Source organism: Schistocerca serialis, chromosome 7 (assembly GCF_023864345.2).
Source record: "Schistocerca serialis cubense isolate TAMUIC-IGC-003099 chromosome 7, iqSchSeri2.2, whole genome shotgun sequence".
NCBI lineage: Eukaryota > Metazoa > Arthropoda > Insecta > Orthoptera > Acrididae > Schistocerca > Schistocerca serialis.
In genome coordinates, this window is record NC_064644.1 from 206221892 (window position 1) to 206249220 (window position 27329).

General features: G+C 42.2%; 1 protein-coding gene across 1 annotated transcript in view; it reads left to right on the top strand.

The window, feature by feature from the left end:
• LOC126412221 (uncharacterized) overlaps positions 1-27329 on the top strand; it is a 113903-nt gene that overhangs the window by 19594 nt on the left and 66980 nt on the right. Inside the window, exon 2 of the mRNA XM_050081710.1 lies at positions 25301-25357. Within this exon, the coding sequence (XP_049937667.1) occupies positions 25301-25357 (57 nt within the window). The remainder of the gene's footprint in view (positions 1-25300; positions 25358-27329) is intronic.

Genomic DNA, 27329 nt, shown 5'->3' on the forward strand with positions numbered 1-27329 from the left:
GAGACAAATCATCAGTGGGAAACTTCTGCCCCATTTCATTATTGTCAATATTTTCAAAAATGTTTTAAAGGGGTAAGTGCAATAGACTTTCTAAAGACTTAGTACAGAAAAATATTCTCATTCACAATCAGTTTGGATTTTGGAAAGGATTGACAACTGATCAAGTTATATTCACTTTTACAGATGATATATTAGAATCAATAAATCAAAAGTTATTACCACTTGGAATATTCTGTGATCTGGCTAAAGCTTTTGATTGTGTTAAGCATGATATCCTTATACAAAAGCTAAAATATTATAGGATAACAGGAATAGCAGGCTCATGGTTCTCATCCTACGGTTCTAGGCGCTACAGTCTGGAACCGCGCGACCGCTACGGTCGCAGGTTCGAATCCTGCCTCTGGCATGGATGTGTGTGATGTCCTTAGGTTAGTTAGGTTTAAGTAGTTCAAAGTTCTAGGGGTCTGATGACCTCAGAAGTTAAGTCCCATTGTGATCAGAGCCATTTGAGCCATTTTTTCTCATCCTATCTTTTTAATAGGCAACATTGTATGTCTGTATCAGGCTTTCCACGTAACAACAGTCATTCAAAATATGAAACCATCAGACAAGGGGTGCCCCAGGCCTATATTTTAGGTCCCTTGTTGTACCTATTATAGCCGGCCGCGGTGGTCTAGCGGTTCTAAGCGCTCAGTCCGGAACCGCGCAACTGCTACGGTCGCAGGTTCGAATCCTGCCTCGGGCATGGGTGTGTGTGATGTCCTTAGGTTAGTTAGGTTTAAGTAGTTCTAAGTCCTAGGGGACTGATGACCACAGATGTTAAGTCCCATAGTGCTCAGAGCCATTTGAACCATTTTGTACCTATTATATATTAATGATCTTCAATATGCAGTGTCACAAAATGCAAATTTTATCTTATTTGCAGATGATAGAAGTATTGGTATAAAAAACAGTACTCGTGATCTCACTGAGCGATCAGCTAATGAAATATTTGTAAGTATCAATGGGTGGTTCACAGCAAATGGATTGTCACTGAATTTTGACAAGACCCAGCGCATACAGTTTAGTACCTCACAAAGAATACCGGACCCTATTAGTATAGTATTCAAACAATAAAATTAAAGCTGTAGAGAGAGTCAAATTTTTTGGGTTACAAATTAACTACAACCTAAATTTGAAAACTCACACTCTAGACTTAATGAAACGCCGTAGTTCAGCTACATCTGCGATACGCCTGATACCAGAAATAGGTGATTTAAAAATGAAGAAGTTAGTTTATTCGCCCTACTTCCATTCAGTAATGAGTTATGAAATCATCTTTTGGGGAAACTCCTCTAACAAAGAGAAATTCAGAAACGAGTCATTAGAATTATATCTGGTGTCAGTCCTAGTTCATAATGCGGAGACCTCTTTAAGAAAATTGGTATTCTTACTACTACTTCTCAGTACATATACTCATTGATGTCCTCTGTCATTTCCAACACGTCTGTTTTTATACAAAATAGCGCAGAACATGATTATAATACCAGAACCATAAACAATCTGTATACGAACTATAAAAGCTTAACATTAGTACAAAAAGGAGTCAAATACATGGGTAATCATGTATTCAAAAACTTACCGGAGCATATCAAAGGTCTTGTAAGTGATAAAGACCGGTTTCAGAGTGAATTAAAGAACTTCCTGTTGGCCAACTCCTTCTACTCCATCGATGAATTTCTTCACAAAGATTATAACTCACAACTCTGTCTGCATTAGAATTGTACAAAAAAAATGACTCATTGACTCTTTCCACATCCCAGGACTCCTTTCTAAGGGATCCACGAAAAACGTAAAATGTAATGTAATGTGGTGGGCAGTTTCTCTAGCATGCCTGTCGACCGAGCCACGTCGCTCTTCTCACTTCCGAAAACCGAGTGAGCACGTAAACATGTCCAGAACGATAGCGTCTCCCACCAAGTATGGATGTCCACTGCGAGACTTCGCTCGATTTCATGCAACGCCACATAACGTACCTCTCATGCATTTCCTTTTCCGTGGCCATTCTCGGCCGCACAATCTAGGGGCAATGAACACGGTGCTGCAGCGTGTTTGAAGATAAATGATCACCGACCATAGAGCCCGGACTTGGCTCCCTCTGATGGTCATCTCTCTTCACACTAACCGCTGGCTGTGAAGACAATATTTTGGCACAGACAACGAACTGCAGATCAGCGTACAGAAGTGGCGAAAGCACAGGTGGCTGCCTTCTATAACGAGGGCAGTACAAGGCTACGACAGTGGTCTTATTTGAAGTGGCAACTATGTAGAGAAGAAGTTGGAAGGTTTAAGAAACTGTTGAAAATAAAACATTTCTGATTTTCGCTATTGTTTCCATTTCGCAGCCGATCGGACCTTACTTTCCGAATGGCCCTCGAAATAATAATTTCGTGAGGTTCAGGGGCCTCGTGCAACTCTTTCTATTGGACGCCATTTCGGAGACATTCGCGTTCCTAACCTACTCCAGATACCCAGGGGGAGGAGGGGGGGGGGGGGGGGGACCTCCGTGAAATCCGAACCGCGTATCGTGTGTGGCATATCTTGGAAACTTTACTCAGTTTTATATTACTGAGGGTGGTCAACCACTGACCGAATGCGCTGAATTACCGCGCCTGCACCAACAGCTCACCAGACCCCATTATTACATATTGGATATGATATATTACACAGAAACCAGCGGAAATTAATTAATTTCTACGTCTTTAACGGTAGCTAATCTCCATGTGAGCTCCAGGCTTTAGAACATATTGCGATACTAGAAAGCGATACTAATTAAACTTTAATTAATTAATACTTACAGTTGCATTTTATGGTGTTAATGGTCATATGGCTATAAAGAACCTGTAAACATCTCCATCGAGTAACTAGATAATGCGGGATTCGGCCATAACTTTCCGACATCTCACAGTTTCTGGGTGTAATTAGTAGACCATAGAGGTGGACAGATAGTTTTCCATATTTCCGGGGACCACTGTTTTCTCTGAACTTTCGGAGCTAATTTATGATCTACTTTTTGAAATAATTAAAAAACTTCAAACAAAGAAGCCAGTTTTTTATGACGTTTGGCAGGACACCTTTTTCGGTACTTTTGACCCAATACACTTGTGCAAATACTTGTCACTGCGAAAATACAATTTACGAGTCCATTGTGTGTTCATTGTACTGCATCCGAATACGAAAAAATTATGCTTCTGACGTGAATATCAGTTAACTTTCTTAATGTATTCATTATCTCAAGTTTCACATTTTGCGAAGAATATTCCACGCTCGCTTGCGGAGTACTGACTGGAAACGTTAAGCTGGAAATTCGTGTACTGGAGCGTATAGTCCTATACATTTATTGCATAACGCTTCACTATACGTGATACGCCGCCGCCCTTCTAGCACTTCACCCAGCCAGTTACAGATCTGTGACATATTGAAAACCGAGGCATGATGTAACCTCGGATATTTATGTAGTAATGGCACAGAAGAAATTCACCAACACCTGGTTAGTGACTGTTATCTTCACTCTTCTCATGTCGTGATTCGTACGATCTGAAAGACAGTTCGGTTAACATAAACCACTGAGTTTCCTGACTACCGTAACTTGCCATCGATTCCTAGAATATGTTTCTCGACACCGGCGTTCAATTGAACCGTCGATGTCACAATCGTATGCAGTGCATCACGTCACCAGTGAAAGTAGACATTCTCATGAGTATAGTTATGTGACAAGTTATTGTCAACCACCCATACCCTATGTATTTTTCGGAAATCGTTCTGAACTCAAATCAGTTTAACTTAGTTGTAATACTTGGCTCTTTCCATCGCTCGAGTAACAACTCTCTTCCATTCTCATTACTTTGCTGATCACTTGTCATTATGTAGCAAGGTGTATACTATTAATGAAATACGTAACTACAACGAAAACTCACTATTGAAGAGATTAGGTTCCACAAAACTGACTACATGTTCTGCATTTCGAATTTAAAGCGTAGTTTATCGTTGCTGGCAGTAAAACATTCGCATTCGGGTCTGCTCTAATGTATATAACTTATATGAGCGGGAATGGGCGGACTACATTTGGTACCTAATCTTTCAAAGTCGACTGAGAAAATCCGTAAATAGCAACCGACTAACGGTTATACAATAGATCTCTCACGACAACATGGCGTTAACTAAATTGTAGTCAGATTGGTTTCGCGAGATTTAACTGTTTCAGATAAACTGTTACAGCTTTCATTCTGTTGTAACTACTGCGGAAAAAATGATGACGTGGACGATAGAAAGTTGAAAGCAGAAGCGAATTTCTACGTTTCGTTTCAGATGGGAATGACATGAGCATTATTCTCTAACGTATCTTTGGGTCATGGAGGTTTCAAGTACAAGAATAACGTGTCCATGAAAATAAAATACTAAACAGACGGGGAAAATTATCTATTATTGGTAACTCTTGACACATCTTACGGAGACCAGCGGACCACGGAATTCGTAGATATGGGAAGACTTCAAAAATTACGTTACACATGTTGACCCACGCTAAGAATAGCATTAAAAAGAGCAACGCGTTCTCAGAAAAGAATACATATTCCTGATTCCTGCTGACAAAGTTCTACTGCGGTACGAATAACAGATGCTTCACAGCGAGGGATTCCTTTTGGCAAAACGTCCGTATTGCACACAGATTCACCGTTAGATCCTGGCGGTAAATGGACCAAATGCATTTTCGTAATGGAATGGTGACAAAAATTTCTCTCCTCCCGCACAGACCATGAAGGCCCAACGGTACCGACCGGCCGCCGTGTCATCCTCAGCCCACAGGCGTTACTGGATGCGGATATGGAGGGGCATGTGGTAGCACACCACTCTCCCGGCCGTATGTGAGTTTGCGAGACCGGAGCCGCTACTTCTCAATCAAGTAGCTCCTCAGTTTGCCTCACAAGGGCTGAGTGCGCCCCGCTTGCCAATAGCGCTCGGCAGACTGGATGGTCACCCATCACAAGTGCTAGCCCATCCCGACAGCGCTTAACTTCGGTGATCTGACGGGAACCGGTGTTATCACTGCGGCAAGGCCGGCAACAAATTGACCAACGTCGAACAGATCCGGATGATGCTGATCAGGAAGGAAGGCCGTCAACATCGACCACAGACGAAAATGTCCAGGCAGACGAGGAACTGATTCACAGTAATTGCAGATTTTCCGACGACGAGGACCTTCACGAAACAGTTCTCTAATGGTTCCCTGACCAAACAGCGGATTTCTGCCGTCGGGGAATAGAACGATTGGACGACCGTTCTAACAGTTGTTTACAGATCCTTGGTGACTACGTTGAAAAATAGTGTCAATATTTGTGTCACTTTAAAGTGTAGTGCAGCATGGCCTGTCATAATAAGGTGCAACATACATTTTGCAATCCCATTGTTCACTTAATGACATGGAGAATGTGTGTTATGGACGTTGTAGCCATAGTGGATTAGAAGGGTATTGGTCCTACCTCTTGGTTATATAGTACGTAGTTTTGAACAATTGCACTCAGGATTAAGACTCCACAAGCAAAACTGAATGATAGTTTCATGGAAACCAGCTCCACTTTATCAGATTCTGTAGTGAACGAAAATAAATGTGGTTTTTCGCTGTTTCAATGGAAACGTGTTGGATCCACTGGAAAACTTACAACACCCACACGTGGCTAAATCGCTGACCTTCTAGAGTCTAATGATGAAGAAAATAAACTGGAACAAAGGAAATGTTGTAAAAATGAGTATACGGGTAAACGTTAATTTTTTGTCTGAAATATACAATAGTACTTCTAGAATCTGGGCACAAATAAAAATTCAGTTTCCTTACATTAAAAAAAAGCATGCGACGAAATTAGTTTTCAGTCTCCTTCTTACTGTAGTAGATTATAACGTTTGGTTCATCTTGTTCACATGACCGAGAGTGCAGCTAAAGTAGTTAAGAAACAAATATAAAAAAATCCGCTGCCACTTTAAGTCCTTTATATTTATTTACACACCATCATCGTAATTACGGATTTGTTCTGGCTGTTTAGGGTGTGGTTGATGACGCAAAATTGTTGATGACAGTACCAACGATACGGTGTCCTTCTGTTTGTTAATTTTCGACTGATTTCCACCTACACATATTTGTCAGTGTGATGCTGGCTGATGCGGGTTATAAAGGGCAACTTTGTATGTAGATCGAATGACTCGAAGCCAGTCGTGTGAGTATGAGCTAAAAGTTCTAACAGCGCCGTAGAAAAGTTTCTACCATCAACCACAGTGGTTGATTAGTTACATGCAGGCTACACATTCAGGATTGAAACCTATATTTTGAAGAACACATTAATGCTCTTTTTCATCCCGAGAGTGGTCTGCGCATTACAAAAAATTAACACGTGAAAAAAAGTAAGAAAATTCTAAGCTCTAGTTTGCTTTGTGCGAATATTAATATGACCATCTTTTCTTGCATCATACGCAAACTCTTTACACATAAAATTAAATAATCCTAATGAAGTGTTCATCAGCACCTTTAGAACTGTAAACCGTTTCACAAACGCTACTTGCACTGCTTTCATATGTCTACTAAAACTCTGTTAATTAGGTATTCAGCTGGAAGTCAGCGATTGGTTCTGAGCACAATGGGACTTAACATCTATGGTCATCAGTCCCCTAGAACATAGAACTACTTAAACCTAACTAACCTAAGGACATCACACAACAGCCAGTCATCACGAGGCAGAGAAAATCCCTGACCCCGCCGGGAATCGAACCCGGGAACCCGGGCGCGGGAGTTGAGAACGCTACCGCACGACCACGAGCTGCGGACAAAAGTCAGCGATTCCTTCGTAGTTAGGCGACAGCATTCTGTCGAGTTGTAAGAGGGAATATGAACTCTACAGGAAGCTGTAACTACCTTCATGTGCAGTATTTCTAAGTGAAATCACCTGTACACATTGGGAAATATTTTCTCAGCTTTGATATTACAGTACTCAGCCCACATGCAGCCTCAGAGCTCCTCGAAAGTCTCAAATTACACAATGTGTTCGTGGAAGATAGGGTGTTTGCAAAACTTCACTCTCAGCGGCTGTACAAAGTAATTCTTGCGGTAGGTAAAAGTTCAAACCTAGGAACGATACTACAGAACGGCTCAGTCGCTTCATTGATAACTTTAGGAGTTAGAGTTACTGTCGAAAGAATCTGAACCCAGCATGTGGTTTTGCAAGAATGTGATATTTTGAGACATTTATCTTAAATTACTGCATGCCTAAATATTGGTCCGCGGTCACTAGCTGTAACGCTTTGCTGTATCTTGCGTAGTGAGCAAATATAAGACTTATGAGGCCACGAAGCAAATTACATTACAATCTGATAATTTGTTCTCCACAGGACTTTTATGGGTAACTAATGTCTGTTTAAAATTTAATAACTGATTACGAAGCAATTTGTCCCTTGAATTTAGTTTCACCCCCTAAAGTATTCCTGTTTCTCATTTCGTTGAATTTACGTTCATGGTTCGCTGCATTAAGCATTTGCTGGTTTAAAGACAAAAGAAAAAGCGCTTATTAGCTTCCTGCTGAAATATGTTGTACATTTTACTCTCTTACAGACAGTTCACATCGTCGCATCCATCAAGTTCCCCTACGTGGCCGTAAATGCCACGACGGACATGAGCGAGGATCTCCGAGTCGGAAAGGCGATTACCTGCTGGGGAAAGCTGATCTTGTATGGTTTCGCGGCTCTGAGTTACCGGGTGTTTCATATTCTTGCTTTTAATTTAATTTTACGGTGCTAGTTTCTTGTAATTTAGATTAAAATTGTGACTCATTTATTACAAGAGTAACGTCAAATTCTCCTAAACCATCATCATCATTCGCGATACATTTTCTTCCTCCTTCTCCTCTTCTTTTCCCTCGTCTGCCTACAGCTTGCGTTGATGCTTCCCATCCTGCAGTTAGAGCTTCGAATCCATGTGAGGGCACGTTTTTCAACAAAGTTTGAGATTCCATCTCTAAGCATTTCCGTTAAGTAATTGGCAAGAGCAGAGAGGCAACGATCGATCAACTAATTTCTTGTACCGGACACTTACTGTTTAAATTATTAGTTTAGCAGTGTCTGTGAGAACTTCCAAGGCTTACGTGCTAATCCTACAGAGATACATAGCCTACTTGCAAGTAGGCTTGCGTGAAGCTTAGTTCCCAGTGCCACTGACATAGCCCACAAATTCTCTATATTGCTTTCTTGTCGATTTTATCGGTATATTAAAATAAGAAAATATTCTCATAAATTTGACTAACATCTTTGGTGTTTGAATTGTGAAGTTTTTGTACGAACAGTTGACGTCAAAGATCCACAGAGACATAAATTCTTGCTTACGCTACTTGTTAGATATATATAGTCATTATATGTGCAAGAGATGAGGAAAGGTCTTTGCATATATGTCATATGGGACACACTAACGAGTGTTACGACATTCTAGATCTGTGATTGTATTTTTCGTGAAAAAGGATACAGGTTCAAATGGTTGAAATGGCTCTGAGCACTATGGGACTTAACATCTTAGGTCATCAGTCCCCTAGAACTTAGAACTACTTAAACCTAACTAACCTACGGACATCACACACATCCATGTCCGAGGCAAGATTCGAACTTGCGACCGTAGCAGTCCCGCGGTTCCGGACTGCAGCACCTAGAACCGCACGGCCACCGCGGCCGGCGAAAGATACAGGGAGAGATACAAACCAGATGATGGGAACAAAGTTTACCCTTTTCTAACAGCATCCAATGTTCCAATGTGCGTGAAATCTTATGGGACTTAACTGCTAAGGTCATCAGTCCCTATGCTTACACACTACTTAACCTAAACTATCCTAAGGACAAACACACACACCCAAACCCTCTAACGGCATCAAGGGGACTATTACGCGTAACGTCCCTATGTTACAGGTGATGTTCTGTACCCACTGTCACTGTCATATGTGACCACAGATACACGATAAAGAGCCCCTTTAAAATACGTACAATAAACGAATTCCTTGACATGTTCAAATAACAGGTTCCTGCATGCAGATGCTTAGTACAGAGTGAACACTGTTAATATCAGGATGCCATACTTATTACCTAGTATAAGTAGTATGCTATTTGACATACTACGTTAGAAGATGCCAACAAAGAAACTGTAGCATCGATCAGTTTACTCACCTGATATCCCGAAAAAAATTCGTCACTGGACGTCTTCGTCCTGAGGGGATTGCTAGAAAGATGAACCTACAGATAAAGAAAGGGCAAACTGACTTACGCCTGCAACTAAAAAAGAGTATCCTAATGAATCCCCATTTACTGGAACTGATTTATGTAGATTTTATATGGCACGTAGTTTTAACTTCCCTTGGACCACACATAAAAGTAAGAACAATGTGCGTGAGAAAAGGTGCTCTTTAAATCGGACTGAAATCAGCTAACTTAAGTTATATTTATTTCAATATTATTCTAAGACGTTTTATATTTGATTTTTGAATTATTCATCTTGTAATTGAAGTGCTTTCCGTCGAAAAACTTTTATGGACTGGCTGTATGGATGCAACCGAAGGCCAACAAGCTTTTAATTTTTTTTTTAATGTCAGTTCTGAAATCCTAAAACGAATATTATCTGCTGACAGATACTGCCAATGCCTCAGAAAACAACAGAAACCTAGGTTACTCTCCAGAAAAAGTGAAGTTGTGATGTATAAAGTTTTATTGAGGCCATTGCTACTAAACGATGCTCAAAAAGACTCACGAAATTCCATGAAAAGCAGGTTGGCGTATTGTAAAGAAAGATCTTCAGACAAACTATTGGGCCAGAGGAATGAAATGGTGAGTGGAGGAGCTGGAACTATGATTTATGGGATAATGAAACAGGCATTGTCAATTTCATTAAGATTAAGATACTGAGAAGAATTATTAAGAAGATATTTAACACAGTCCCTGAAGTAACCAGGAGGATTGAAAAACCAATGCCGGGGGAGGCAAATAATAAAAGTTAGAATTAGAGTCAGAATCGCAGCAGTGCGGGACCAAAAGGAAACAATGCAAGATATCCTACTTAAGGCCAAGGATGAGGAATACGTGATGTATCACTAATGATGATGATGATGATGATGATGGGACTGTCGACCTTGGGCATAGGAACATGGTGCATATTCGGCAAGGGGCCACTGAACTAGTCGATTAGCAAATAATACACCGATTATACGGAAGGGAAGCGGTCACAGGCGGGCGCTGGTAGTAAATGCATTGTGCGAATGCAGAGCGGGGAACCTCTTACCGCGACCCTAACGTCAGGAAGACACGCGATTTCCTTCGGACAACCAGGCTGGATGTGCGGAGGTGTACACGCGCCGGAACATCGTCGTCCATTGTGCACATAGGTCTCTCACAGAGTTCGTTAACCCATACGCAGCTTGCAACCTTTGTAGAAAGTATTTCCGTGGTTCGCTTCTAATCGACTTTTAGTTTTGATACGTGCATATACGGACACAGTGTAAACAAACGTTTTTTAAGTATAGTTACTTTTCGGTTGATAAAATAAATTGCATACTAATGCTTATCTTAATGACTGCTTTGTTCATCGTGACTGTTACGCAGTGGTTGTCATTTATACAAAGCATGTTTTGAGAAAATATGCTATATTGTTATAGGAGAGAGTACAAGTGAAAACTAGAAAAGTGTGTGGTGTAGAAGTGTGTCCGGAAATATACACTTGTTCAGATGTGAGCCATTCTGTCGACACTGCACGAGGTGCTCAATGTGGTTACCACTCATTCTCGTATTATTATGTCTCCATGCTCGTTGTCAAATACGTGGGGTCTAGGAAGCCAGCCTTATTGGTTCACCAGACAAACAATTTAAAAAATCGCATTAATGACTTTTATTACAAAAATAAAACATCCAATACTTAACTTTGTCAAGTACACAGATGTGTCGCAAGCAAAGGCTGAAATAAATAAGCAATCGTCTTCAGTACAAACAATCCTAAGTCGCTGCTACAAGTACCTACTCTTGAAGTTGCTATTTGACTGGGGCGACGCCAGTCGGTCACGGTGCGTAAGTCTTCTTCACTTAGGGGCCGTTGCTGTCACGTTGTCGTCCTGGAGAAGAGTCGGTCAGGATACGATTGTCTGACGTCTCCTCACAGCCATCTCTTCTGTATCGTTCCCGACTTTACGCCGTAACACATATCCACGATCCTACTCAAAGGATCACGATAGGGTTAAAACACGAGTAACTCGTCTTTTCTGACATATAGGGCACGAGCTCCTGTAATGTGCGCTTGTCTTCGTTTGGTGTACTGTGCTACAACGCCTTTTAATTTCCCCCCCCCCCCCCCCCCCCTAGCAGAAACCTAAAGGATCAAGGTCAAGTGTAGACGGTATGATGGTTCTCATTATTGGATCTCTTTAACCAGACTATGACGCGCAATACGTTTATTTAGGTGCGTGGAGTTGAAAATCGGATGATGTATGACGCAAATTCGTGGTATTTGTGCAAGGTTAATGCTCAGCAACAATGCGTAAAATAACTGGACTCGATTACACTGTTCACGATGCTCACACGGAATCACGTATCTTGTTCTGATGGAAGTACAACGTCGAAACGATCGGTGTAGTATGGCTGATGGCTGTTGTGCTATGTTTGGCGACAGCATCACAGAGTACGAAATACAGCCAATAGCAAACCCGCAGAAATGTTCTCCTGACGGAAAGAGAGAGAGAGAGAGAGAGAGAGTGAATATTTCCTCTCTAAAAGAAAGTAAAATAAAAGTGGGGAACCAGCTGCGTCAGACCTCATTCCACGTTCTTCGCCAAAAGTTTTGGCAGGCGAACATATTAGCACCCTAGCGTTCGAAATCCTTTTATTCAGTCTCTCTTTTTAGTTAAGCCTCTCTTTTTAGTGAAGCCTTCACACACAACGTTTCCCTATCACTACACTGGCTATATATGTCTTCTCCTTCTTCTCCCTTTAATTTACAGTAATCTCACTGCCAGTGTCTGCTCTCTTCCTTGTAGAGTCTCCTTTTGTCTATCTTTCTCATTCCTCCATCGCCACCATACCTCGGTAACTCGGAAATCCTGAAGGGTCCTATTTATTTTCCCCTATGCTCATGTGTTTAAAATTTTGGTCGATAATGTGCCTTTCCCTATACCTTAAAGTTCAGCGATCTGGGAGGGTCCAGTAACCCTCCCTCCCCCACCCCACCCCCCTCCCACGCGCCCTCCCAAGAAAAAAGAACATATGTACGATCTCCAGTCATTTGCACTTTTCGTATCCACTGTCTCCTAGGTCTTTTACTCGCACTGCTTTTGTATCCATCCATCTCTCTTTCTCTTTTGCTGCCACTGTCTCTCACTGGCCATCACTATCCCCCCTCTCCTTGGCTCACACTGCTACATCTCTGTCTTTCACTGTTTCTCTTTCCCTTCATCATTGTCTCCTCTTTCTTTCTCTCCCATTGGCGCCGTCTCCTCTCTTTTCCACCGCCACTGTGTCCCTGTTACTCTCTTCAAGCACAAAAAATCGCAAATAGGTTCGCACGCTAAAATTTGTGATGATGAAGCTGCATTGAAGCCGCTAGTCCCCCACATTTCTGTCACGGTCTTTTGGAGGTGAACATTTTCTTCTATTTTGTGCTCAGAACTTCAGCATTTTTCCACTGGCTCCCTTCCTTTACCTGCAACAGCAGGGCGTGCTGCTTTTGTAAAACGAATTCTGTAGGTCAGTAAAGTTTTGACACTCCATTTATATATTTCGACACATTTATGTACTTTGACATATGTAAGCAACTAATAGTACCTATAATAGAAGGCTAACAGAAAATCGCTTGCTGTTTATATATTTTCTGGATATTTTGCTCACCGATCGCAGTTCATCGAAAACTACTGAATTATGTTTGTTGTATTTTCAAATAAGGTTTATTTGGGGGGGGGAGGGGGTCATCAGTCTTCTGACTGGTATGATGCGACCCGCCACGAATGCCGCTCCTGTGCTAGCCTCTTCATCTCACAGTAGCACTTGCGACCTGCGTCCTTAATTAATTGCTGGATGGATTCCGATCTCTGTCTTTCTGTACAGTTTCTGCACTCTATAGCTTCCTTTATTAACATGGAAGTCACTCCCTGATATCTTATCACATGCCCTGTCATCCTGCCCTTCTCCTTGTCAGTGATTTCGACATATTCCTTTCCTCTCCGATTCTGCCCAGAACCTCCTTATTCCTTACCTTATCAGTCCACCAACTTTTCAACATTCAATTACCAAATGTGCAGCAACCAGTCGCAAAATCATGTTTTATTTATTAACTTTTCAAATCGATTTCAACTGACGAACAGCCATCATCGGTGCTTTCAACCAATATGTGCCCTGAGTAGTAAAACTGTCTTTAGCAGAGGTCAAATATAAAGTCTGTAACACCACAACTCAAATGCGTTGATTCTCTTCTGTTTCGGCTTTCCCACAGTCCATGTTTCACCACCATACAATGCTGTGCTCCGAACGTACATTCTCACAAATTTCTTCCTCAATTACTAGTAGACTTCTCTTGAACAGGAATGCCCTTCTTGCCAGTGCTAGTATACGTTTGATGTCCTCGTTACTCCGTCCGGCAGTGGTTATTTTGCTGCCTACGTAGCAGACTTTCTTAACTGCATCTACTCCGTGACGATCAATCTTCATGTTAAGTTTTTCGCGCCTCATTTCTGCTACTTCTCATTACCTGCTGGAAGGTAACCTTAAACGAGTAAGATTATTTTTATTAGATATACTTTACTGAATCTGCTGCCTTTCCAGTGGTATGTAATTCCTGGTAGACATTTTAAGTTCATTTAGGGCATTTCAGCACTCGTTTTTGGCAATTTTTGGCCATTGCAGTACGACTTTGGGGATACTTCTATAGGTTTGAAGTGCCCTTTACACAGATACAGCGCGTCATAAACTTTTATTGGTTAAAAAATGCTGACTGAAAACATAGTTTGGTGACCTTGATGGCCTTGGTATCCTTGCGATGACCCGAAAACCCTTTCCGTACGTTAACTACGTCAGTTAAAACTACATTTACGCCTCAGACCGGATGTTACGTGCATGTCTCACGTTTATAAGGACGGTAAATTTGGACATGTGGATCTCGTTAAAAAAAGTTTCGAACTTCCCAGCGACTACTAACCTAAGACCATACAGCAAAAATATGGACGTTCTGCCATTAACAGAAATAATGGAAGTGGCCATCCCCGCAACTGGTAGTTTTGGTAGTCAAAAATCATGGTTTTTCGGGGTTTTCTCAGGTAGCGTCCATGAACAAATGGAGCTTTTGTAAGCCGCCCCGTACTGTAAGATAGCTAGAGTATGCCCGGTCTTCCGATAGGTATATAGGTATAAAAAGGGTCGCTAGGCCAAGGGCTATCCAAAACATTTGACCTCTAATATTTGCAATCAGTCAAATTCGGGATATGACCCTCTGAAAAAATCACATTTTCGTGCACGAATTTTTGGAACATATTGGTACCCATCACCGTCGTAATGAACTTCAACATCCAGATAGCCTCTACCATTGGGCACTGTCAGTGCTCATGCAAGTGTAATGGCCCGTGTGTCAACAGGTATTTGTTTTCAGGCAAACATTTGCCGGGCCTTCATTTGTGGGATCTTCTTTCCAGTTATGATCGGCAGCTTTCTTCGAATACCCTTCATGCACTCCAAAGTGTACATTACTAAAGTAGTAATTCAACTTGTCAATGCGTTTGAAGCGTGTACAATAATCTGACTCTGAAGCAGAGATCGCTACCTAACAACTGTTGTAAAGCGCATGCTGGATTCTGGCAAAATTTCGCTGTCAGTGTGTAAATTAATATAGTTTGTGTGAAAGTGTATGTAGTGATATAACAACTGGACATTAAAATGGAGGCAGACAGATGGACACTAACGGAAAAAGGCCGCCCAAACTGTCGCAAGCCAGCACCCAGCATTGTCAGAAATAATCAAGTAACTTCCAGAAACCATCTGACAATGAACCTGAAAAGGTTCGAAAACCGGTTCAAGGAATAAAACATAATTATTGAAAAAAGTTACTGGTTGCAGTTTTATGTAACTTATTTACATTATTCCACTGTATTACATGAACGATAAAAAAATTTACTTAACCTCATACAATACTTTGCCACAGGAGTGCGTGACCATTTACAACTTTCCTTGATTATTAAAGCATCCTTTGGTGCATATAGTCACAAGCGTTTCTGTTGAAGCAAGCTGTTAAGTATTTGGAACGGTACATGCTAATTTGTCGCATTAGTTCCAGAACATTCCTCGTATTTCGTGTAACAGAGCTGCGTGATATTGATTGCTAACTCTGTGAAACTGTTTTCAGTCCTAAGTGTTTTCCTCTTATTACAGCTCCAAACCTAGTAACTGCTGTACTGGTGCTACTGATGTTGATTGCTTCATCTGTGGCCACGATCTGGGATAGAAAGCTTCGTTGCTCGTCTCTATATTGACCTCCGTGCGAGGGGTTGCTGAGCTGAAAGGGAGGGTGTGTCTTCATGAGACTCTTCCATTTGTCGTTGCAGACTGCAGCAAGACATCGCTAATGTTTGTGGTGCAAATGTACATTGCTGACTCTGGTGTGGCACCACGATCTTAGGACGGTACCACACATGATATTCAGAAAAGCAATCCATCCATGTTTATGGTAGTTCATTGTAACGGCAATAGAATTCAGAGAGATTTCTATGCAACACTATTACCTCGATACGTATAAGTTATTTATGTACGTACAAAACTATGGATGCACTTGGTCTTAATTGGATGAAATTATGAAAATGAAGAAGATGAATCATGTTGATGTTGATAGTTGCCGCTAACTTCTTTCGTACGGCCGAATACGACATTTGTAGAGTGTAAATGTATGTAGAATGACGCCTATAACAGTTACAGTACTTTCATAACTCGGTGGCAGAAATGTTGATCCACTTGGACCAAATTGATATTGCTGAGTGCTTGTCACCGCTTCTGAGAGAAGAACCTTGAAGGCTGGGGGCAGCTAGAGTCGACGGGTAATGCGGCCAGGTCCGAGTGTAAACTTGTGCGGTTATTCGCAACCCGGTAAGTGTTTGCTGACGACGGCAGGCGTCTCTGTGTTTTAAGAATCTGCTGCACGCGTAGAGAAATATTTGTTTGTCAGATTGAAAGCGTTTTACGATGTTTCGTATGGTAGTGTCGCGTCATTCAAGCATGGGGATGGGGCGGCAATATCACGTTACAGCAACATTAGCTCAATGACGTTTCTCAGTGGAATTTCCATTGCTTTTAGTGGTACTGTAGACTTACTGGTTCCGTACACACAAATACATTGTTTTCGGTAAGGGTACCGTTGCGAGGCAGTACGTAAGTATACAGAACTGGCACTCAGTAGACGAGTTAACAAAGTACGATAAACTCGAAAATAAACGAACAAGAATAGCTGTGCAGCCAGTGTAAGCGACAAACTAAACTCTGGCTGTATAGACTACTGTTGACAGGTAACATCTCACGTAGAAAACAGAGTGTTATAAGAGGGCTACCGATATGTGGTAGCCTATTTCAGAAGAAAACTTCTCTTAATGTAAAAGGGCACACATAAAAACTGGAATAGCATATCCGTGGGCGGAGCGTGTGTAGTACTCATTCCTGCCACTACGCTTGTGTAGCGCAACTCATCGCCAGTTCAAATGTGGACCTGGCTTGTTCTGTTCATCTGCAGTGATTGTTTTTGCTAGCGCTGTTTTGCTCGTGTTTCGTTTTTATGATGGAAAATTTCAGTAAACAACGCGCAGCTGTGAAGTTCCGTTTTCTACTTAGTAAAAATGCTGCTGAAACTGTTTTAATGTTTAACAGCTTACCGAGATGACAATGTGGGAAAAACTCAAGTGTATCTACATCTACATCTGCATCCATACTCCGCAAGCCACCTGACGGTGTGTGGCGAAGGGTACTTTGAGTACTTCTATCGGTTCTCCCTTCTATTCCAATCTCGTATAGTTCGTGGAAAGAAAGATTGTCGGTATGCCTCTGTGTGGGCTCTAATCTCTCTGATTTTATCCTCATGGTCTCCTCGCGATATATACGTAGGAGGGAGCAATATTCTGCTTGACTCCTCGGTGAAGGTATGTTCTCGAAACTTCAACGAAAGCCCGTACCGATCTACTGAGCGTCTCTCCTGCAAAGTCTTCCACTGGAGTTTATCTATCAACTCCGTAACGCTTTCGCGATTACTAAACGATCCTGTAACGAAGCGCGCTGCTCTCCATTGGATCTTCTCTATCTCTTCTATCAACCCTATCTGGTACGGATCCCACAATGGTGAGCAATATTCAAGCAGTGGGCAAACAAGTGTATTGTAACGTACTTCCTTTGTTTTCGGATTGCATCTCCTTAGGATTCTTCCAATGAATCTCAGTCTGGCATCTGCTTTACCGACGATCAACTTTATATGATCATTCCATTTTAAATCACTTCTAATGCCCACTCCCAGATAATTTATGGAATTATCTGCTTCCACTTGCTGACCTCCTATATTGTAGCTAAATGATAAAGGATCTTTCTTTCTATGTATTCGCAGCACATTACACTTGTCTACATTGAGATTCAATTGCCATTTCCTGCACCATGCGCCAATTCGTTGCAGATCCTCCTGCTCCTGTGGTTTGCTCGATTTAAAACTGGCGACATGTCGATTGATGACAAAACTCGTTCCGGACGTCCATCAACCGCCCGGATCCACCAAAATATTGAAAAAATTCTAGAGTTTGCCCCACGTACCTTTCCCGCCTGACCTAGCTCCGTACGACTTTTTATTACTTCCACGCATGAGAGCATGAGAGGACACCTATTTGGCAATACTAAAGAAGGCAAGAAAAAAACGTGGTAGGAGAATCTGGGAATGAAAAGAGTTGCCACCAAGTTTGTTCCTCGGGTTCTGAGTGACAATCAAAACAAACGTCGAGTTGAAACCTGTGGTGCATTGAAACGACAGCTTGCTATATCGAGATATTCTGTCAAGGTCATTACTGGTGGTGAGTAATGGTGCAATGGTTACGACTCAGAAACAGAGTAACAGTCAAGGCAATGAAAGACGTCATTGCCACTACGGAAAAAAACTCCTCAAGCCAAATCAAAGCAGTGCTGATGATTTGCTTTTTCGATGCCAAGGGCATACAGAGTTTGTACCCCAAGGTCAGACCGTCAAGCAAGCCTCTTATGTAGATGTTTTAAGAAGATTGCGTAACAGTTTTCGTCAAAAAAGACCCGATTTGCTTCAGGAGACTGGTTCTTCCACCATGACACCGGACCCGCATATACAGCCATCTCTGGTAGACCGTTTTCGGCCAAAAAATGGCACGGTTCCGTTACCCTGCGCATCTTACCCGCCTGACCTAGCTCCGTGCGACTTTCTGTTATCTCTACGCATGGAAAGGGGGGGCATGAAAGGACACCGATCTGAAAAAATTGAAGATGACCAGAAAAAAACGAGGTAGGTGCTGTCAGACATTTCTAAAGCTGACTACAAAAAATGTTTCGAACAGTGGGAGCACCGGTGGGACAAATCTATTAGTTGTAATGGAGTGTAATTTGAAGAGAATAAAGTTGTTTTGTAAACGTTTTTACATATATAGATTTTTTGGATACCTTCCTCGTACTGGTGAGACAATTATTAAAAAAGTAAATTGCCTCAGTTTGATACTAAATGCTCATTTTTATCATATATCGAAGGACGTGGACGTTCCTAGCATCATCACATTTACTAACGACTTTACAAAGTAATTATGAGTGGGGCACTGTCATTCCGGATTTACTGCTTACAGTTCTGGTACCGTCTCAGCATGCGTCTAAAATGGCGCGGCAACTGGAATGTTGGAATAGTCTGAGCAATACGAGTCTTGTCGGCAAAACGTCTCCATCGCACACAGGCTCCCCGTGAAGTTCACGCGGCGTATGGACCATATTCAATCTCACGTCCAGCTGTAGCGAAGTGATTACAACGATCTCAAGGAGGCAGCATAAACGTGCGTGATGCTGATCGGTAGTTATAGATCTTGCACCACATGAGTCCCATGTTTGCGGCAAGCTGAAAGAACATCTCGGTGGAAAGAGATTGTCCAACTATGAGGACGTTCACACACTGGTTCTCGAATGGCTCCGTGACCGTGGAACGGATCTCTGTCGGGGAGGAATTGAACGACGCTCGGACCGTCATTTAAAGAGACGTCAAAATTATTGTCGCGTATCAGTGTCACTTTTTAAGTATAATGTGGCATAAAAGTTTTTGAACAACTTTTGAAGGGGTGCAGTTCGCAAATGCGTGGGCGATAATCAATGCGAAGTTCTATAAGTTGTAAACACCGACTGTTCGATTTCAATGCTCTCCGTGATAGCTAATTCTCGGTGGTTTACTTGTAATCATCACCTATCCAATTAGCCTGGTCTTAAAGATCTTCGTAACCTATCACCGCGGATTGACCAGACGTAATAATAAGTTTCTTTTTGAGACCCTCGCACCTGATATAAATCTTCGTAGATCCCATTATTACTGACTTCAGTTGTCCTTGAATAACGATGCCATGACGAATTTTGTGTTGCAATGACGAAATTGTCGATCGCCCGGGATTATGTTACATCTGGAAGAGCATTTCGTCAAAATCCACTTCCTATCGTAGGTCGACACCTAATGAAAGAGTCGTACCCGTATACTCGTATCTAGAAGCATCGTTTCGTTCCATACCGAAATTACGCACATGAGATGAATCAGTGTGTGATATACGTGCACCTACAACCGCAGGAGAGCACTAATACTCGTTATTGTCACTCAGGCGAAAAAGGTAGTGACATAATATCTAAAGTACATAAAGACCTTACGTGTGTGGTTTTTTAATTTCCTCTCCAGTGCTTCGAGAACATTAGAAAACAGGTTTTCCAAGTGAAAGAATTACAATTTGCAGTCAGGTTTAAGAGCCACGGGGCATACACATTGCACATACAGTAGTTACTAGGTTTGGAGCTGTTATACGAGAAAAACAGTTTCACGGAGCGAGCAATCAAGACCAGACAGCTCTGTTACACGAAATAGGAGGGGCGTTCAATAAGTAATGCGACAGCTTTGCTTCCTGGTCAGTTTCGGTTGCAAAAATGCGGGATATGTTGTGAGACATCGTATAATATTCCCTCTTTAGCCCCTATAGCTTCATGAAGTTCCTACAGGGGGCGGTGCTATACGTAGCCTTCAAAATGGGGTATGGAGCGGAGGTGTGCACCACGCAGAGAGCTGTCATCGACTTGCTTTTGACGGAAAACCAAAGCAGAATGTCTGCGGAAACCTGGCAGTGATCAAAGCACGGTGAGTCGTTGGATGAGGCGTCTGTCGTCATCGCAACAAGGTCGCGCAAACCTGTCCAATCTTCGCGTCCCGTACGGCCGCACACAGCTGTGACTCCTGAAATGCTGGAATGTGCGGACACTCTCATTCCAGGCGATCAACGAACCACAGTCGAATACCTCTCTGCTCAACTAGACGTCTCTGCTGGTAATACTGACACACTAGTTCATCAGTTGGAGACCTCAAAGATACGTGCCGCTGAGTTTCTCACGGCCTAACAACTGACCATAAAGAGAACGATAGACCACCGGTGAGAAAGCTGCGTGTCCGTTACGAGATTGATCGTGACATTTTTATGTCGAACGTCGTCACATGCGATGAAACAGGGTTTTATCATTTCGAATCGGAAAACGGCTATCCATCGAGAGGCCCCACTCATCCGAAGAAAACATTGAAAGCCGGTAAAGACTCAGAAGATGTTGTTCTGCTTGATGTCCTCCCTCGTTGTGCAGCTATCAGGTCTAAACTGTATAGCGCTGCCCTCAGGAAACTTCAGAAACGACTTGAGAGTGTTCGTCGTCACAAAAATACAAACGAACTTCCCCCGACAACGCAAAGAATCACTTAAGGCTGTGCATCCAAGAGGAGCTCACAAAACTTCACTGGATTGCTCATCCTTATCCACCCTACAGCCCGGATCTCTCCCTTCCGACTTTCCGTTTGGCCTAATGAAGGATGCACTCCGCGGGATGCATTACATGGACGGTGGGGAGGTTATGGACGCAGCAAGACGATGACTCCGACGTCGACCGGTAGAGAACAAGCCCTCCCGGTTAGGTGGCGTAAGGTCTTCGCATTGAACAGAGATTACGTTGAGAATTAGGGTTATGTATCCAAAAAAGTTGGGAGTAACTTGCCGTACAGGAATTCAGAATAAAACCACCGTGCTTTCTGAAAAAAAAAAAAGTGTTGCAGTACTTATCGAACACCTCTTGTACAATGGCCGGCTGGGGCGACAAGTATGTCTGCATCTATAGACTACCCTGTAGTTCATATTAAAGTGCCTGGTAGAGGGTTCATCGAATGATTTTCAGACTATTTCTCTACCGTTCCACTCTGAAAAGCTGCAGGCAAAAGGAACACTCAAGCCATTCTGTACGAGTTCTAATTTATTTTATTACGATGCTCATTTCTCCCTATGTAGATGGGCGTCAACAAAAGATTTTCGCATTTGGGGGAGAAAGATGGAGATTAAATGTTTTTAAAAAGATCGTACCCCAACGGGAAAACGTCTTTGTTTTATGTTTGCCGCTTCTACTCGCGTATAATATCCGAGACATTCTACCCTATTCCACGATTTGGTTCCAAACGAGCGTTTATAGCGCATAAAGTTTCTGAAATGGCCTACAGCAAAGGGATGCGAATATTTCCAGTATTTAATACAAGAAACGATCGCCATTCTACAATAACAGTGGCTAACATTGTGCGATTTATGGCACATTGTAAACGACCCAGGAGCAATATGTTACGTACTACGCAAGTTTGAATATTGTGACCTGTTTGATATTTTAGAAATCAATAGTTGGCAGACTTGACAGATCTTTTAACCTTTAGACAAACATCGAAAATATTTCAACACTGTACAGTGAGCTGTGTTAATGCATGATGCCACTTGCACACTTCTCTTTTCACTTTTAATGCTGCTCTACTGAAATCCCATACACTATTACGGTATCGGAAGGTGGATCATGAAAGCATTTTGTAAACAAATATTTTTCTTTGGTGTGCTGTGGTTTCACAGTTTACTGATAGTGAAACGAGCCGTACAACCTGTCTAGATCGTTAATACTCTTTTTTGCCACCACTGCAAAGTACATGTGAAAGTTAATTGTTTGCAAACGCGAATCGTTAATTCCACAGCCGAAACACTACTTTACTGCATCTGATGCTAAGCTTAACATTCATCTGTAGAAAATTTGTGTTGGATTAAATCGTTATCAAATTTTCTTCTGATATCGGAGCTATGTTAATATTGAGATAAATCCAGTATAACAAATGGTTCAAATGGCTCTGAGCACTATGGGACTTAACTTCTGAGGTCATCAATCCCCTAGAACTTAGAACTACTTAAACCTAACTAACCTAAGGACGTCACACACACTCGAACCTGCGACCGTAACGGTCGCGCGGTTCCAGAATGTAGCGCCTAGAACCGCTCGGCCACCTCGGCCGGCTCTCCAGTATAACACTTGGAAGCTTATTGCAACCAGTATTCATTAGATAATGCAACGTCGATTAATGGAAATCAGACATAGCCTCAGAACGTTTTTACAAAGAGACTGCGCTCCATTACATATACTCTCGCTTTACTACCATTCAATCTGAAAGTAAGGAAGATTCGGAACAAATATGAAATGAACGTTAGTCATAACAGATTTTTGCCAAGGAACCTAAAATTAAAGTAAAACTGACTCCCACTGGAAGGTTGGTTTCAGCATCGCAGTTCTTTACTGGGCGTGGACCTATTGGAGATGGTATAATCTTGCCTTATTCCTTTGGACTGACTTACCCAGCCAGTTAGACGTAGATCCACATCCACGGAAGAATTTGACAATTTGCATACAAGTCAATCATTGCCAGAAGTAAGAGAAGCGATAAGCGATAGAAAAAATATGTTATGATCGACTGGGGATCAAATCCTGGACTTCCGTATTATCTGCCTGGCTCCAAGACAATGACAAATATTACGAGAACGATGAGCTTCAGCCAAAGACACGAGACTGAAAACACCACTTGCACAGATAGAGTAGAAGTCAAGGAATTCTCTTCCATAAATAGCATACGAGTCCAAACCCAGTTTGTTTCAGCTTGCAGAAGATATTTGATAGATGTTCATGTAGGAAATAATATATGGAAACGAAGGTGCTGAGACCCAGCACAGTGTACATGTTGAACGTTAACAGTTGAATAATCCTAAATGGTGCTACTAGATTGTCTTGAAATTCTGTGTGTTGAACATGTATAAATTAGGATGCACTGTCAAAGTACGTGTTGAAAAATCGCTTAATTAGGTTGAAAAAGTATTTGTCAACTTAAGTTCGTTGGCTTCCACGGCCGGTGTCATTTTGGATAAAATAGTTTTTGCTATTGGGCCGTGTCATTGTAACTACTAAAACCGCTAAATTGTCAACTTTTCGGCCGACTTGCAGCGGTCCTCTTCAGTAATCCATTCCAGAAGCAGATACTTCGGAAATGTGTCAGAACTTCCGGGACTAGTTATTTTGCCAATACAGGAAGTGATAAACGAGAAATCAGAAACGCACGATGAAGAGTGAGGTACTTCAGACATGTTAATGTTTCGGGAATGTCGTGTGGAGGTTAGGGTAGGAAGAAGTGAAGAATAGAAGATTAGTATATATGTGAAGATAGTAACTGTTCTCGAACAGATACTGTTGATGACCGTGCAGCTTTTCCCTGGAATAAATGATGGCTTACTGAAACCCTCAGCTGCCGACAGGTTTTGTTGATATACCTCGATGCCTATAAGGTACATTACATATGTAGAATTGTGGACAGTTGGAAATGTATCACGGGAAGCCTGCAAGGGATAAGTCCCTGCAGTCGCGCTATTCATCAATGTCCCCGGTGGCTCAGATGGATAGAGCGTCTGCCATGTAAGCAGATCCCGGGTTCGAGTCCCGGTCGGGGCACACGTTTTCGGCTGTCCACATAGAGGTATATCAACACCTGTCGGCAGCTGAGTGTTTCCGTTAGTCATCATTTAGAAGATTAGTAGCCGCATTAATATACACAAAGCAAGATAGTTAAACAGACATTCACTTTGTCACTTTTTCAATCATTAAATGTCCTTACTGTGAAAGCCGACAACACCAATTAACCAATACAAATTCATCATTAGTGACAAATAATAAAGCATCTGGTTGTCCTCTTCGTTTCTAGCCTTCCAATCGTTTGATCTTGAACTCGTCAATGTGACACAGTCAGTTTCCGTGTCACCGGTATTTCCGAAACTGGCTCGAAGGGACAGAGCCAGTAAAGCATGGCAGTCACTGCAACAGATTTCACATTGCAGGCGTCGCCTTCCCGTCGATTCACGACGTCAGTGATAAATGTCAGAGCTTCGAACCTACGCGCCGGGTCATTGCGTCTAATGCGCCCCGTCTCTCAACAGCTCCCTTTTCACCTTCACGGTGGGGCTCGACATCGTCGAAATGTCGCCTTCATTAAACGCAACGACCCATACGAAGGCCCCAAGCTCCATCTACGAAAAGAGTTTTCGAAATAACTCCTGAGCGTAGTCGGATTTATGTAGTTTCATTATGTTGTGCTTACAAACATGTAAGAAATATAGAAACGTTGGACAGACCCTGTAATCCTACAAAAATTACTAATAGAGTAAATTAGAGGTAAAATGGGCGTAATTCAACGTCTGTTTTGTCGAATTAAGATTATATTTGTAACACTCACTCATTACGCATTCATTTGTGGAAGAATGTAGGCAGACCTGTTCAAACCCATGGTCGATTTAGGAAGAGGTAATTGTGCTCGTAAGACTTCGACACCGAGAAGATATTTATACATTTATTAATATCTCATTAAAGCATACGGACTGGTGTTCTGTATTTAGTAGGTACATATTTCTTTTGGTGTAAGTATAACTGCATTTTCTTCCGTAAACAAATTACGTTAATCGACCATTAATATAGCGTACTTACAAATTTTCTGAAGTTTGAAATCATTGCTCCTCCTTACCTTTTCCGGGTTAATTATATACTTAGGTACATTTGTAGAAGAGAAGGGATTTTGGAAGCATATATCTAATACCTTCTGTGATTGCATTGTACGTCTGTGTTGGTATCTTGACGATGTTTTCTTCTTTTCCAGTTCTCGGGACATCTGAGTACTGATTCGACCTGCATGCTGACGTCCGACTGCATCACGGTAGGTAGAACTCAAGATTTTCGTTAACGAATGACTCGTGGAACATTTTTACTGCTTTTTCCTATTTGTTCATCGATTTCTTCTTCACGCCCCAAAGAAATAAATTTCCGTAAAATAATACCCACTCTGTGAGTATGAAGTAGAGATCCCTCATACAGTTCATAGATGGCTCTGCATCATCTGCTTCGTAGATAGTTGCGAAGTTCATATACAGGGTGAAACACTTAAAACATGCTCCGCAAATATTGTATGAATGAAAAGCGCTATTTCTGTGCTGTTTTCATAGATTGGATTGGTAATCAGAGACTCGTTCTGTTAGCAAATCAAAAGATTGTAGTAATATTTAGAAAATCTATTTTTGTTTGCAAGCATGCACTTTTTTAAATGAAACAATGCCTATTGACACTAATTTAGGATAAATTAGAATGTCAGTGGAGTTTGTTGCAAGATTCTAGCGCCATTCATTTACGAGATATCGTATTTTGTGAAGTTCCCACACCAACACTTGCACATTACCTGTGGTAGCACACACAACACAAGCGCATACGCTAGTTACGTGGATTCTGACCACTCAGAGAAATAAAATGGTTCAAATGGCTCTGAGCACTATGGGACTTAGCTTCTGAGGTCATCAGTCCCCTAGAACTTAGAACTACTTAAACCTAACTAACCTAAGGACATCACACACATCCATGCTCGAGGCAGGATTCGAACCTGCGACTGTAGCGGTCGCGCGGTTCCAGACTGTAGCGCCTAGAACCGCTCGGCCACTCCAGCCGGCACTTAGAGACAACTGACCATCACAGGTTTCGTTCAAAATGACCAACGACAGCGACTATGTCGTATGGAACAACTGCTGCAGACATGCTAGCATTTCAGCGGAGATGTCCAAGCAGCCTGCAGTAAAACGTCGTTGCATACCATCGGATATAGTTAGTATGTAGAGTGTGTCTTTCAGCTTCCCACACAGAAAAAAGCCTACAGGCGTCAACTCCGGGGAATGGGCCAAGGCATAGATCCACTGCGTCCAATCCAACGATTTAGAAACGATTCGTGAAGACGTCCTGTAGTACTTCGTGCACCATGGGCTGGACAGCCAACGTATTGGTAGAACAGGTTCCTCACAGTCAGCAGAGCAACGTCTCGAAACATCTGTGGATGATGGTCTGTTGGGAGGCTGTGATACTTGTGCGCGTTCAGTGTTCCGTCTACGAAAAACGGACATATGAGCTGATGGTTCACAATCCCATACCACACGTTTACATTCCGTGGGCGGTGACGTTCCACGTGACGAAGCCAACGGGGATTATCAACAGATTAGTAGTACATGTTTCGGTGGGTTACCTGGCCATGACAGGTAATTGTGCCTTCATCACTAAACAAGATACATGATACATCTGCAATATGCCCATAAGTTAACGCAATTCTGGTAATCGTTTCCATGCACCTCTTGATGGAGAGAGATTTATAGGGATGGAATCTATGTCGACAGCAATTGAGAGATTCATACCTCATAAATTGGTAAGAGATGGAACTGATCCCCCGTGGTACACAAAACAGGTCCGAACGCTGTTGCAGAGGCAACGGAGAAAGCATGAGAAGCTCAGAAGAACGCGAAATCCCGAAGATTGGCTAAAATTTACAGACGCGCGAAATTTGGCACGGACTTCAATGCGAGATGCCTTTAATAGGTTTCACAACGAAACATTGTCTCGAAGTTTGGTAGAAAATCCGAAGATATTCTGGTCGTATGTAAAGTACACAAGCGGCAAGACCCAGTCAATACCTTCGCTGCGCAGTGCCGATGGTACTGTTACCGACGACTGTGCCGCTAAAGCGGAGTTATTGAACGCAGTTTTCCGAAATTCCTTCACCAGGGATGACGAATGGAATACTCCAGAATGTGAAACACGAACAGCTGCCACCATGAGTTTCTTAGAAGTAGATACCTTAGGGGTTGCGAAGCAACTTA